Below are 15733 nucleotides of genomic sequence, written 5' to 3' on the forward strand. Positions count from 1 at the left end.
TCTTCGATTCATCCATGTATTTTTTATTTTCAATTAGAATAAATTTCATCAATTTTTTTTAAATGTAAATACCTTTTATAAATGTAAGTACTTTTTTGATTTATTTGTTTCATTTTATAAATATAAGTATTTTTTTGGTTCAAAAAATGTTTAGAGACTTAATTGCTGAAAATATGAAAGTTCATTAGCTTTTTTTTTCCAGATTTTTTCCATTATTTTACAATATTAACCAGTTTATATGTTATAATGATGTATCTAACAGATTTTAGAAAGTCAAAGAATTTATTTAACATGTTTTGAAATGTCTAAGAACTTATTTGTTCCAAAAAGTTGTCCAATGATTTAATCAATCTAAATACTAAAGTCCATTGGGTTTTTTGAGACTTTTCCCTTAAAATAAAGAGTTGAGATTAATCATATTATAGATTTAATTTATTAAATGTGTAATCTCACAAACATATGTGAACATAATTGCTGAAGAGTATTTATGTCAAAGATAATGTGCATTGAATGACATCGGTTACAAACAGTAGAAATAGTATATGTTCAATTTTGTTCATAAATTGCCAAAAGTGTTCATATATGTTCAATTTGTGTTCATAATTGCCACAAGTGTTCACATATATGTTCAGTTTGTGTTCCTAATTGTCACACGTGTTCATATATGTTCAATTTGTGTTCATAATTGCCACAAGTGTTCACATATATATGTTGAATTTGTGTTTATAATTGTCACAAGTGTTCATATATATATATGTCAATTTGTGTTCATATGAGTGTATACATGTCAATTTATGTCATATATGTCAATTTGTGTTCATAATTACCAAGATACTCGTTTTGATTATTTACTTTACTTTCCGATCTCAAACTCCGATTGTCACTATAAACAATTTTAACCTTCTCAATGTTGTCATGTTGTTTTTCAATGTTTTTATCCATAATTGCTTGAACGATAACAAACACTTTACTAGCAGATCTCCACCACCAATAACAAATTTATAAATATTAAAAATGGAAGATCAATATTAAAAAAATGAAAAAAAATCACAAGATCAATATTTAAAATGCAAGAATCATGGGATTTTATGAATTTTGTAACTCCCAATTAATAATATAGGAGTTATAAAAAAAATTACTCACATACCCTTAACATTAAATTCTTAGATAATAAATAATCTAATATACTAAGATATTGTGATTGGTCTAAAAGGTTTATAAAGTTAACACAATAATTTGGGTTAACATTTGAACTAAGCGTTCTTTCTCTTTCTCTCTCTCTCTCTCTGTGTGTGTGTATATATATATATATATATATATATGAGGGAGATAGGCAATAGGCGATGATGAAAAGCATACGTCAAAGGAGCGGAAAAGGGTGGTGATGGGGAGCGATGGTGTTGTGCGCAAGGGGTTCGAATAACATAGTGTTTGATAAACAATAAAACTGATTTATGTTTTTTTACATTAAAACCTTCCAAACGAGTTACATTTAGTTTTTTTAGATTAAAAAAATGTAAGTAATCAATTTCTAAAAGTTATATGGTTTATTTATTTAAAAAAAACTTCGAAGACTTTTATGATGGTTTATTCATTCAAGAAAGAGTTAAAACCTTATCATTCAAAATTGAAAAGTGCATTATGTTTTTCTATTTAAGACTACATAAACATCTAACAATATTTAATTTTAAATATTTAACACAAGAAAAAGTGTATTTCAAAATTTATTTGCTATTTATTTGTTAACCGATCATAATACAAGATATCGAGTTTAGCAATAAAAAAAAGAAAAAAAAACTAACAGTAAGGGTAAAATGGTCAATTGTATCATCCAAGTAATTTATTCAGCACAACAATCGAACAACAATTTAGCATAATTCGTACAAACAAGTTAATCCATACATATAGTTTTATCTATACAAGATTTAATGAAAAAATAACAGATGAGTCCCAAAAGCTCATACAGTTTATGGAAACACTAATTCAAGTAGCGTTTTAGTAAGTCCACTTATCAACTAGCTTATGGTAAACTAAATGAGGGTTTTTTTTTTCAATAAGCTCAAAAATAAGTTATTTTATCTATAATATATTATAAATCATTTGAGAAAAACTTTTAAAAACTATCTTTTATGTATGAATTATTGTTTATTGATGCATATTACTTAAAATTTAACATTAAAATTAAATTGCACGTAAGTACGACTTATTAAAGTTATTCGTATAACTAATTGCAGATAAACATAATCAAATACATGATAAATATCTCATTTTTTTAATATAAAAATTTAAAACTATAATTAGGATAATCATTGAGTTGTAACAAAATACTTAATTAATATTTTTATAAATTATATTATTAAATCAAAAATAAATTACTTCGTTATTAAACCTAAATTAAATTATAATAAAAGAAATTTGAATTAAAAAGAATTACACCAAAAAACGATAACTTTTAAATAGTTAATTTGATACTGATATCGGTATTTTTTTTTTCAAAATTTTATGATATCTTCAAAATAAAAACATTTTCGTTTTCTCAAAACCAAATAAAACCGTTTTATATCCACAAAGACATAGAATAAAATGAAACATTAAAATCGAGATATATTTCATTACATTAATTAGACAAATATACTCATATAGCAGCCTTCAATCATAACCAAATTGTCAATGCACGACATCCATAAATATACCAACAAATTTACTATTCGACTATGTAACATAACATAATGATATATCAATTAAATAAAACTGGAATAACACCCCACTCTTATACATCTTACCCCAAAAAAGAACACTGTGATTTATTAATCATTGAGTTTATTTGGTTTAAAATACCCACAATTATACCATATTATTAGATGTATTCATTTCCAAAGCTTATTATTGTCTAACTTAATGACAAATACGATTTAAATTATCAAAATATCTAAGTTGAGATGTAAATCATGAAACTAAAACCGATTGTTAAATATCTCGCATGACTCTCTGTTTTACAAAACCAATCATTCTTATAAACTTATAAAACGAGCAGGTGTGAAAATACCGTGTTTATATAGTATTGTTTTATATGTATATGAAACAATATTGTATAAACATTGTATTTTCACATGTATTATTTCATACGGCAAAAAACATGAAAACTGGTTTATAAGTTTGTATGATTTATTGGGTTTGTATATGATTATGCCTTATCTTTATGGTTCAAACTTCAAAGGTAACAAGCTTATAAACATTTAACCAAGATCTACATTTTATGTACTAACTTTTTAGGATTAAAATCGATTTGGGAATATCTGAAAACCATACACACGACGTCAAGATCTTGAAGTTATCAGTGAGGTTTCGAACATGGTATATTTATAGTACTTAGAATGAGTAATACAATGAAATGTTTTGGATTCATAAACATCAAGTATACCTATGTAAGAGACATACTGGCTTTCCACAATGAGGTTTTATAGTAATCTGGCTTGGGAAGAAAGCTCAACCCAAATAGTTCTTTTGGTGTTCGGTTTAGCTCTACTATCCCGACCAACTTTGCGACTAACTCTGCGCTATTCTTGATGTGATCCATGTCATTTGTTTTGGTCCATACTAAACGAGATAATTGGATCCTTCTATGTTTTGAGTCCAACGGAATTCCCCACTTCTGAAAGAGAGCATCTCGTTGCATAGCTGAAAATATCTTTAGGAGTTTCTTGCTTAGCATTAATCTTTCACGACTAAGAGCCCTTGCACTTTTGGTTATCAAGAAAAAGTATGATCATAATCTTGAAAAATGGATGATAAAAAAACAATAAGCCAATGACTTAATGAGTAGATATGACACCACATTATTTAATATTCGTTTCTTGGTGATTTAGATGGATCAGAAGTCACTCAATTTGATCTTAGATGAAGAGCAAGAACTTATAATTTGTAAATCATGATGGTTAGTATGTATTCTAGGTACGACTGTTATGAGTTCAACAAAATTGTCTAAGTTGAAAGAAAAATAGGTAAAGGAACTGGAAATATAGTACCTAGTGACACTTGCTGGTGTATTCACAAGATAGGAGAGTCGTCTAAGCTCCACCTCCATGTACACAGAGTCGGATGGATCGCCTTTGAAAAGCAAGAAAAAATAGGCCCTATGAAGCAAAGGTGTGTTGCATGCATCCCAAAGTCTAATTATATTTCTTCTTTGATTCTCAAATATTACAGACCAATTTCTATCAGGAGCCATGGTTTCATCATTAACTTCTTTTAGTTCCTTGGTTTTTGGTTCAGCATCCTTGACCTGTCAATGGAATCATAGTTGACAAAAGTTTATAATTTGATTAGAGTAAAATTGGTTATAGCTTCTATAAACAAATATACAAGAAAACATCCATACCGTTTCATCACTAGAAACCACTTTAGGATTAAAGGCTACTAGTTCATTGGGTGATTTAGGTGTGGAAAAATGATCAGATGCGTCGTCTTCAGCTAATAACTTGATATTCTGCTTGATTTCCTTTTCATCAACACTAGTGACAGAACTAGCAGATTCTTGTCGGTTTTTTGTTGTAACATCTGGCTCTGATTTTGATTTAGTTAGAATCTGTTTATTCCCTTCTTGTTTTTCAGAAAATTCTATATCAGTTCCATCAATGTTTGTACTCCCCATCATCATTTCCTTCTCATATTGAGGAGATAATTTAGTCATGGTAAACTCCTTACAACTTTTGCTTCTTGGTATAGAGATGCTTTCTGAATCAGATAACATGTCTGTGTCGGATGAACATGGAGATGATTCTGCATGTTGAATTTTGATGCGGCCTAAAGTTGAATGAATGACCTGAATTTTTTCCTTTGGACTACCATAACTATCATCTAACTGGGCTTCTTCAGCAGGAATGTTATTGTCTATGCTTGATGTTTTCTCAATATGTTCATCTTCCTTGTAACTATCTTCTGGATTTGTTGTGATATCACTATCTATTTTTGATGTTATTTTAATCCTTTGATCTTCTTTGCAGCTATCTTCTGGATCTATTGTGTTGTTATTGTCAACACTTGATGTTTTCTCAATCCATCGATCTTCCTTATAGCCGCCTTCTCGATTTACTGTGATGTTTTCATTTATGCTTGATGCTTTCTCAATACGTCGATCTTCCTTGCCTTCTGGATTTATCATGGTGTTAATGTGTATGTTTGATGTTTTATGAATACCATGACCTTCCTTGCCTTCTGTATTCATTGTGATATTATTGTCTTTGTTTCTTGTTTTTTCAATATGTTGATCTTCCTTATAGCTTTCTTCAGTATTCATTGTGATGTTTTTGTCGTTGCTTGATGTTTTCTCAATACGTTGATCTTCCTTGTAGCTCTCTTTTATATTCATAGTGATGTTATTGTCTTTGCTTGGAGTTCTCTCAATATGTTCATCTTCCTTGCAGCTCTCTTTTGTATTCATTGTAATGTTATTGTCTTTGCTGGGTGTTCTCTCAATATGTTGATCTTCCTTGCATATTTGTTCTGTATTCATCGTGATGTTATTGTCTTTGCTTGATGTTTTCTCAGTATGTTGATCTTCCTTGCATATTTCTTCTGTATTCATTGTGATGTTATTGTCTTTGCTTGATTTTCTCTCAATACGTTGATCTTTCTTGTTCATGTCTTCTGTATTTATTGTGATGTTATTGTCTTTGCTTGATGTTTTCTCAACACGTTGATCTTTCTTGCTGCTATCTCCTAGATTTATTTTGATGTTATTGTCTATGCTTGATGTTTTCTCCATATGTTGATCTTCCTTGAACCCATCTTTTGGATTTCTTGTGATTTCTTGAGAAATATTCTCAGGCCCCCGAGATGGGTCTGGCACATAATGTTGATCCAAAAATCGCATTGGAGAGTTTTCATCAAGGAAGTGTTGGTTCTCATCCAGAGTCTTTGTACCCTTCATGTCAGAAAGATGATATTTGTTCAATGAAGCATCAAATCTATGAGGATCAACCATCTCGGACATGTCTGATGCTAGATATCCGTCTCTTGAACCCTTCTCATGAAGGTCACCAGAATCCGCCTACGCAATAATAACAAGGATTAGGATAACAAATTAATAAAGATGTGTATCCTTATTCTGTTCAATGGGAAGAAAACCTACCCATGGTAAAGAATTTTGATCAACTCCAGTTACTCGTAGCAAATGCTCAAGACGAGATTGAGCAAGATCACGTTGTTGAGTCAGCTCTTCTATCTCCTTCTCCATCTGAGTAATACAAAGTTATTGAGTAAATCGACCCTCTTAAGAAGGCATTTTTATATGTAGTAGTTGCCTACGTTATAATGCATTCCTTAGTCTATGATTACGGAAGCCAATAGTCTTGCTATGGAAGTTTTGCACATATTGACTTTTGGAAGTGTTACAAGACGTAAAAAAGTATCTCTTGTGTGTTTGAGATCACCTATAAGTTTTCGGCTCTTCATTTATAACTCAATAAGAAACCAACCTGATTTTGGTCCTCTAATATATCAGAAACAAATATCAAAATGAGATGACCATGGTTACGTATAACTAGCTAGTAGAGTAACTTTGTTTCTCACCTTTTCAATTTGAAACTCCATATCTTTAATTATTGATGTAGAACCATTTGAAGCAGGAGACATCCTTAACTCACTTTCCAATCTAGCCAATTCTTGTTGCAACTGCTTGACCAATGCTTTATCTGACATCACTACATTGACTTGCGCATTGGTGTTTACATGTTTGGCACAAGAAGCAAACAGAAGGGTGTTTCTTGATTGTTCAAGATGACTATGTGCAGGGCAAACAGTGCATAGTATGGCAGTCTTTGCATTGCCTCCAAGGGAGCTTTGTAGTATGCGTGTTAGCTTGGAGTTTCTATAAGGAATATGGCCATTTCCTCCTTTGCTGCATCCAAATAATGAAGATTGACGATGAATGTATTACATTTTTTATCCAGAACTCAACACACAGATAAAAAATAAAACATGGATCGAAAGTGGACACCTCAATTTGCGAATAACAGTTCCTAGTGTTAGCAAACTACGATTTATGTGGCAGCCTTCTTTCAGTCGTGCACCGGCTGCTAAGGTTTGAGAAGCACGCTCACTTCCTGCTAGATCAACAAAATTCTGCACGGTAACCAATTGCTTATTTATTCTTGTGTTTACATCAAGAAACTACAACAAGTAAAAATCAACTAAATTTTGAGATAATGGTTATTGATAGGAAACATCCGTACCACAGTTGCCGTAAGAGTTCTTCCGCTGTGATCTCCTCTATATTCACGGCAAGTACTTTCAACCACCTGAAATAAATAATCTCGAGTGAATGATTAATATATTGTCGTTTCGTTCATGTTGATAAGTAATTAGATTAAGAATGGTTACCAGTCGTAGAATCTGATGAGACCTGGAACTCATTTCATTCAGTGCCGTCTCCCCAATTTGCCTCTCGGCTACAAACACACAACTCACACCATATTATAAATACACATTCTTGTGTAACAAATGACAAAAATGAATGATATTACCTTCACACACGTAAATGAGTTCCTTTAGATGGCTACAATCCCTTAAATTAGCTTCTGTCAGCTTTTCTACGACTGTCCCTTTCTGAAACCATAAATCCTTGAGAACTATAGAACATCTTATTAATTAATAAATGAACCTTTTATGTCTCACCTCTGGGTCATCAAGGAGTCTAAGCGGAGTACCATCTGGGTCGAGAAGGTCTCTAACACATTCGTTATAGATTTCTATGGCAGAAAATTTCAACACATATTCTCTATCGTTATGCTGAAACAAAAAGATGTGCCCATGAGACCAGGTTCCAATGGAAATTTATTTAGGAATTTCAAACAAATTCCATAAGTACCTTGCTTATGTAGTCATATATATCTGTTATCGCATATTCAGTAATTCCAGACATGGTGTATGTCTTCCCACTACTTGTCTGCCCGTAAGCAAATATACTTGCTGGAGGAATAGTTTATTGGCTTAAAATATAATGATTGATATAATTTATATAAAATGGGCTAATATGAGAAACGTACTTACAGTTAATGCCATTAAGAACAGAAAGAGCAATTCCTTTGACTCCCTCCTCGTACACTTGTTTTGTCGAACTGTCACACCTATATACGCGGTCTACATCCAAAACAATCATTAATCACGACTATAATCAAGAAAAGAAAAAAAAAGGATACCAATCGATATTACATGTAACCAGGCCAATATGCAAGATGATCTAAATCCCAATTTTTGTATTCCATCTTAATGCATATTAGCAAGTGATAGAAATACCCTTATTTATCCTTTATCTTTCTAACCTATACGATACTACATAAATACAAGTATGGACAATGGCGACCATGTTAAACCTGTTGATATGTACACGTAACTGCTTAGTTACTTGAAACAACTTTCAGTTAGGAGTTCTTTTTCTGTTTATTGCTTTCCTATAATGTTGTATAAATAGGTCCCTTTTATGTAATTCATTCAATTTATTCAATACAGAAAATTACCCAAAACTCTTTTCTCTCGTTTGGTTTTCTCTCTACACATGGTATCAGAGCTACCTTCATACATATTTTTTTTTCTCTAATTTCAATTTGATAATTGTTCGATCAAATTGAATCAATACTTTTCTTCTCTTGTTCGATCGATCCACCTCTTTATTCTTGACTCGATTAGGTCAATTACAATTTTCGTTTTCTGCTTCTACAATTTTAATCAATCATGAGTATCAATGTGAATAGCCCGACGTATCTTCATCCTTCTGATCATCTAGGAATGCAATTGGTGTCCACTGTGTTTAATGGAACTGGATTTTCATCATGGAAAAGATCGATGATTATTGCTCTTTCAACGAAAAATAAACTTGGTTTTGTCACAGATAAGTGCGATAAATCTGATCTGGATTCACCTAATCTTCTGCTTTGGGAGAGATGCAATGATATGGTGATTTCTAGTTGTTAAATGTGTTGGGCAAAGATATTGCAAATAGTGTGACACCATTGCTGCAGAAACATGGAAAGAATTGGAGCACAAATTTGGGTAATCAAGTGGAACTCGGTTGTATAATCTTCATAAGGAGATTTCATCCTTAAAACATGGAAATATGGATGTTTCTACATATTTTACTAAAGCCAAATGTCTATGGGATAAAGTGAATGTAGTAGATGAAATGCCTGTTTGCACTTGTAGATCTACTGAAGCAGTTCACAAGAAGATGCAGGATCCAAGACTCATACAATTTTTGATGGGGCTCAATGATAGTTTTAGAATTGTGAGGGGGAACATATTAATGATGAGTCCTCTACCTTCTTTGGCATGGGTTCATTCACTCTTGATACAAGAATAACAACAAAGAGAAAATATTGTTCTTCTGACACATTCTGAAGTTTCAGATTCAATGGCTTTTAATACTGGAAATCTTAGAGTTTCTTCACAAAACTCTAAAGCAAATTTTGAGAGAAATAATAGGAAACCAAAATATTTCTGCAACTATTGCAAAAGATCTGGACACACAGAGGACAAGTGATGGAAGAAACTTGGGTATCCAAATAACAAAGATAAAAAGAGGATTGTTGCTCTAGCCCATGATGATGCTCACAATTGTGGTGGTGAAAGCAAAAATGAGCAAGGTTCTTTAACTGATTTTACTCCAGATCAGTATGAACATCTGATTAAACTGTTGAACCAAATTCAATTACCGAAACAGGGTACTAAACAGGAGTAGTCCTCAACCAACTGTGCAGGTAAATCAGTTTGTTCTTCTTCATTTGTGAAGGATAATTGTGTAGAATCTAACTGTATTTATGATGTTGATGAGCCTTGGATCATTGACACAAGGGCAAGTGATCATATGTGTCATGATCACACCCTTTTTCTCACCATAAAACCTCTTCTTAAACCTCACATCATTACCTTACCCAATAATGCCACAATTTCTGTTAGTTCGGAGGGATCTGTCCAGATAAGGGTTGATCTCATTATCCATGATGTCCTTCTAATTCCTGAGTTCAAGTACAATTTGATATCCATTGAAAAGTTATATAAAAAATATTCTTGCATTGTTACATTTACTCCTACAAAATGTATCTTGCAAGCTCCTTTTCTGAAGAGGCAGTAGAGTTTGGTAAAGCACACATTGGGTTATATTTGATGAAGTTGGTTCAAACAACAAAGATGATGCAAAACGATGATGTTCCTTCTACCTCTAATTGCAAACAAGTAGTTTCTTCTAAGTCTTTTTCTTGTAATTCAGTTGATGTTTTTGTTTGGCATCAAAGACTTGGACATATTTCTTTCAATAAATTGTATCAAATGTCTCTTGTTTTAAATCGTGCTAATTATACAAATGTTAATTCTTGTCAAATTTTCCAAACGGCTAGACAAGCAAGACAACCTTTTCCCTTTAGTGCCACATACTCGACACATATCTTTGATCTTATTCAGACATGGGGACCCTATCGTGTTCCAACACAAGATGGTTATAAATATTTCTTAACCATTGTAGATGATCATTGTCTAGCCACATGGACCTATTTGATGAGTTGTAAAAGCAATGCACTCATTTTAATCAAAAACTTCATTGCCATGGTTGAAAATCAATTTCATACCTCTGTAAAAACCATTAGATCTGATAATGCCTTGGAACTTGGAAGTGGGAAAGAGTCTTCTTCATTTTTCCTATCAAAAGGGATCATCCACCAAACAAGTTGCACCCAAACACCACAACAAAATGGAGTTGTGGAAAGGAAACATAGGCACCTTCTTGAAACTTCGAGAGACTTGTAATTTTAGTCTCATTTGCCCATTAAATATTGGGGAGAGTGTTTTGACAGCTACGTATCTCACTAACAGATTTCCATCCGCAATTCTTCATGATTTGACACATTTTCAATTACTCTTTGGAAATATACCTAGTATGATCATTTACGCAATTTTGGGTGTTTGTGCTATGCTTCCACCTTGAAACAAGGAAGAGACAAACTTTCACCTCGAGCTATTCCTCGTGTTTTCTTAGGATATCCTTTTCGAAAGAAAGCATACCAAGTTCTTTCACTTGAATCTCACATTTTTTTTACTCAAGAGACGTTACCTTCCATGAGTCCGTTTTTCCATACTCTACAATCAATCTTGTTCCTTCAACCCTTCTTTCACCATCTTCGATTGTTTCTAATTCAGATGGTGAAGAAAATGTCACACCATCACAACTTGAATCTGAAACCAATGTTTCACAAGAGGTGAGAAGGTCATCAAGAACTATTAAAGCACTATATTTGAAGGATTTTGTGTGTGGTCATATGGCTGTTGATTCTAGTACAAAGAATGAAATTTTCTGCCCCAATACACAATCTCTCATTGTCAAACCACATCTTTTTGTTTAACACCCTTGTTACCCAAAGTCAACAATTTATGAATATTATACAGACTATACATGAACCCTCTACATATGAGGAGGCAGATGGTTTGCCCGAATGGCAAGAAACTATGGATAAAGAACTTATAGCTCTTGACACTAACGGTACTTGGTAGTTATGTGAATTACCTGTAGGTGAGAAGCCAATAATTTGCAAATGGGTGTACAAACTCAAGTTTAACGCTGATGGTACAATCGAACGATGTAAGGCAAGGGTCATTGTTCGGGGTTTTACTCAAAAAGTCGATACTGACTATATCGAAACTTTCTCCCTGGTGGTTAAAATGACCATCATTCGAAGTCTTATGGTTGTTGCTGTTAAAAAGGGATGGAACATGTTTCAACTGGATGTCAATAACGCTTTCCTACATGGTTCTCTTCATGAAGAAGTTTATATGAAACCACCACCAGGGCTTTCTGTTCCTTCTTCTAATCATGTATGTAAGCTGCAGAAGTCCTTGAATGGCTTGAAGCAAGCATCCCGACAAGGATATTCTAAGCTCACGGATGTTTTATGGTCTATTGGCTTTGATCATTCTCCAAATGATCATTCTTTTTTCTACAAGAAAAGTGGAAAATCTATTGTGTTTCTTGCAATCTATGTGGATGACATATTAGTGATTGGGAACAACAAAGCTGAAATTGAGTCACTAAAATGTTTTTTGGACAACACTTTCAAGATTAAAGATTTAGGTGTTCTACATTACTTTCTTGGCATGGAAGTTTTATATGACTCCAAAGGTGTTGTTCTTACTCAATGAAAGTTTGCGGTAGACTTGATTGATGAATTTCAGTGTTCTCAATTGTCACCCATGGTTAGCCCTCTCGAACATAAGCTGAAATTGTCATATACTGAAAGTGATTTGTTGTCTCATCCAAAGGAATACAAAAAGCTTGTTGGAAAGCTTAATTACTTAACTCACACTCGTCTAGACATCTCATTTGCAGTTCAGTTTTTAAGCCAATTTATGCAGAGTCCTCTGTTCCTCATTATCAAGCTGCAATTCATACTCTCAGATATCTCAAGGGTACTGCTACTCAGGGTCTATTCTTTACTAAAGATCCTTCATTTCAGCTAGAAGCATACTGTGATTCTGGTTGGGCTATGTGTCTGTGTACTCGAAGATCGGTCAACGATTATTATATTCTATTAGGAGGAAGCCCCATTTTCTGGAAATCCAAGAAACAAGCTACGGTTTCTTTGTCGTCCGCTGAGGCCGAGTATCGGTCAGTCAGACGTGTAACTATTGAACTTGCTTGGTTGTCTCGATTTTTACATGAATTGGAGGTTCTTGATGTAATTCCCATTTCTTTACACTGTGATAGTCAGGTTGCTATTCATATTTCGAAAAATCCTATTTTTCATGAACGAACAAAGCATATAGACATTGATTGTCATTTTGTTCTAGAGAAGTTGAAGGCTAGCCTTATTTCTCTATCTTACGTCCCTACTAAACAACAATTGGCTAACTTGTTCACCAAAAGTCTTCCAGGAAGACAACATCATACGATTTTAGGCAAGTTGGGGATGTTTCAGTCTTCACATCCTCCAACTTGAGGGGGGATGTTGATATGTACACATAGTTGTTTAGTTACTTGCAACAACTTTTAGTTAGGAGTTCTTTTTCTGTTTATTGCTTTACTGTAATGTTGTATAAATAGGTCCCTTTTTGTAATTCATTCAATGAAGAAAATTACCCAAAACTCTTTTATCTTGTTTGGTTTTCTCTCCGCACAACCAAACACCACAAAAGGTGAAAATTGGAAAGGGTCCATTTGAAAGATTTTATAGCTTTTAACGCTCATATACATGACACATTTAGGGTATGATGATATAAGGAAAAAAAATACAAGAAGTAGATAGCAGATAACTTACCAAAAGTATAGGCATTCGGGTACATTGATCGTTCCGATATGTTGTTCTTGAATACAATAGTGGTGGTGTTGATACATTCCCAATCAGATGCATCACCCTTCGCAATTTCTTTTTCATTCAAAGGCCTAAGCCTCACTGCAACAAAAATCTTCTCTTCTTGCACACTTGACTCTTGTCCATCACTTAGTTCAAACTCGTCTCCAGAAATCGAGTCCATCACATTGCCTTAACAATATTAAATGCAATAAAAAGAAAATTGAAGAGGCTGATTAACCAGATAAAAGATCTCAAACCAACACTTTTTCTCTTGATAACATCAAAAGGGTGGAATTTTTCAAACCCAAAGTCTCCCGTTTTACATCAAGACAAAAAATGTATCAAAATCCCTTGCACCACTTTATCTACAAACAAAAGAACTATTATTAGTTAGACATTCATCTAAAATTCCTAATTTCAAATCCAGACACTTGCTATCTTTTAAGAGCTCTAGCCTTAGACAAATACATGTCTTCATAGCTTAATAGCCAAAGTTTGTTAACGTGATTCTGTTTAGCTCCAAGTTTTTTCTCCCACAAAGATATATCTACATCTGTGGCCACCAAAAAATGGCAGGCATGATTTAAATTTGTGTCATTGTGTGGATCAATTACATAAACATTAGCTTTTTGTTTCTATAGACAAAAAACCCGAATAACATATTCGACGCTAACTATGAATATTGATATGTCAAACCTTAAACTATCTAACACCTAAATTCTTTTTAAGCTCATAATACAAAATTTCTAATGAACTACTCCATCATGGACAAAGTTCAACACATTGAAGTTAGGTTTTCTCATATAAACCCTAAATTAACACTTGTAAACATCAACATTGAAATACAACATCAGCAAAAGAAAGATATCATATTGAAATATTGGTCTGAATAATAAACGTCATGAATGTGGAAACCCAACCTAGCTTAAGCTCCATTTGTAGATCAACAATTTGAAAACGTAAGAAAACCCTAAATTGGAAATCCATCATTGCATGCATCAAAGTTGAATTATATACCTTAACACCAAATCGTTTAGATAAAATTCAACAATGCAATCAAAATCAACTCAACCGTGAATTAAAACACGACACTAAACTAGTTCCATTCATCAACCATAACAAGTTGGGAAATAATATATATTCTCACCTCATGTTGTTAGAACCACCAATGAGAAACATATATAAGACATATAACAAGCCTCAAACTGATCCAATTTGCAAAATTAGAGAGAAATCAATGCAACTCAATTGACATGATGAAGATGGAGAGAGAAAATGTTGAAGATTACATGACGTAGAATGGACGAATGCATGAGAGAATTTGGTTGGAAATGTTTTGATAGCATCTACGTATCCAATTCAACCAATGCGTGTTGAACTTTTAAGAACCTTTGAAAATAAACCGTCATTTTCAACGACCATAGGAAACCCTTTAATTAGCCTTCTTTGAAATGCATTTTATACCCCTAATCTTATGATAAAATATCTTAAAACCCTTTAAACTTTTCCTTTACTAAATATATAAAAGCAACGCTGTTATGCTCCTAAAATTGTTTTTGGTTTAAACATGTGTATATGTATGTGTATGTGTTAGTGTTTATGTCAGATAGCTTTTATCTATATTTCATATTAATGTTGATCCCAAGGGTGGTATCAAAAAAATTAGTGAAGGTGAATCTATTAATAAAACGACAAAAGCAGTAAAATCTGGTTTATGTTATATTCAGTTCAACGAAGACTTTTTTCAACCAACGTAACAAAATTTTCTGTTTTATACCCAATTAACAGGTAACCTACTAATTTTGTTTTATTATGGAACTTTATTACGTCGATCAAGAAAGTTTGTTGTGTTAACAAATAAATTTGAATCTTGAGAAAAAATATTATTTACCACGTTGAATAGAAACCAAGACAGATTTTATTATATTTCAACACATTTTGTTCTTTAAATAAATACATAAAAATGTTACATTTAATAGCATAAAATAAAAGAACAATTTACCAAACTATTGACTCTTTTAGTGTGAGCTTGTGTGTGTATATATATATATATATATAATATATATATATATATATAGAGGAGCGATCAAATGAAAATCACTTCAATTTGTAAAAACCGTAAAAACTATTCTCATCCATCGTTAATCTTATGAAATTTTTTCATGAAATTGTTTCATATAATATTTTTTTTGATGAAGCTGTTTCATATGTGGTTGTGAAATTGTTTCATATACTACTTAATAAAATTTTAATGAAACTGTTTCATGTATTTCTTTAAAATTAAAATAATGAATGGTTAATCAACCTCTCGTAATTACAAAAAAATGAACAAAATGAAAAATTATGATTGGTTGAATGAAGTTTTCACGGTTTTTACAAATTGAGTGGTTTTTATTTGAACC

The 15733-nt window shown here is 32.5% G+C and overlaps 1 protein-coding gene across 1 annotated transcript; it reads right to left on the minus strand.

Annotated features, from left to right (window-relative positions):
• Positions 1-3421: 3421 nt before the first annotated feature.
• On the minus strand, positions 3422-13512 carry LOC112509988 (kinesin-like protein KIN-7E). The gene is made up of 14 exons (XM_025115230.1): positions 13296-13512; positions 8050-8139; positions 7868-7968; positions 7675-7788; positions 7524-7605; positions 7381-7448; positions 7233-7298; positions 6998-7122; positions 6571-6898; positions 6131-6235; positions 5693-6049; positions 4460-4924; positions 4026-4276; positions 3422-3740 (listed from the first exon to the last, which is right to left on the minus strand). The coding sequence occupies exons 1-14, from the start codon at positions 13510-13512 to the stop codon at positions 3422-3424; spliced, it is 2688 nt and encodes an 895-aa protein (XP_024970998.1).
• Positions 13513-15733: the final 2221 nt, after the last annotated feature.

The sequence above is a fragment of the Cynara cardunculus genome (assembly GCF_001531365.2).
Source record: "Cynara cardunculus var. scolymus isolate 2C chromosome LG 3, CcrdV1, whole genome shotgun sequence".
NCBI classification, from domain to species: domain Eukaryota; kingdom Viridiplantae; phylum Streptophyta; class Magnoliopsida; order Asterales; family Asteraceae; genus Cynara; species Cynara cardunculus.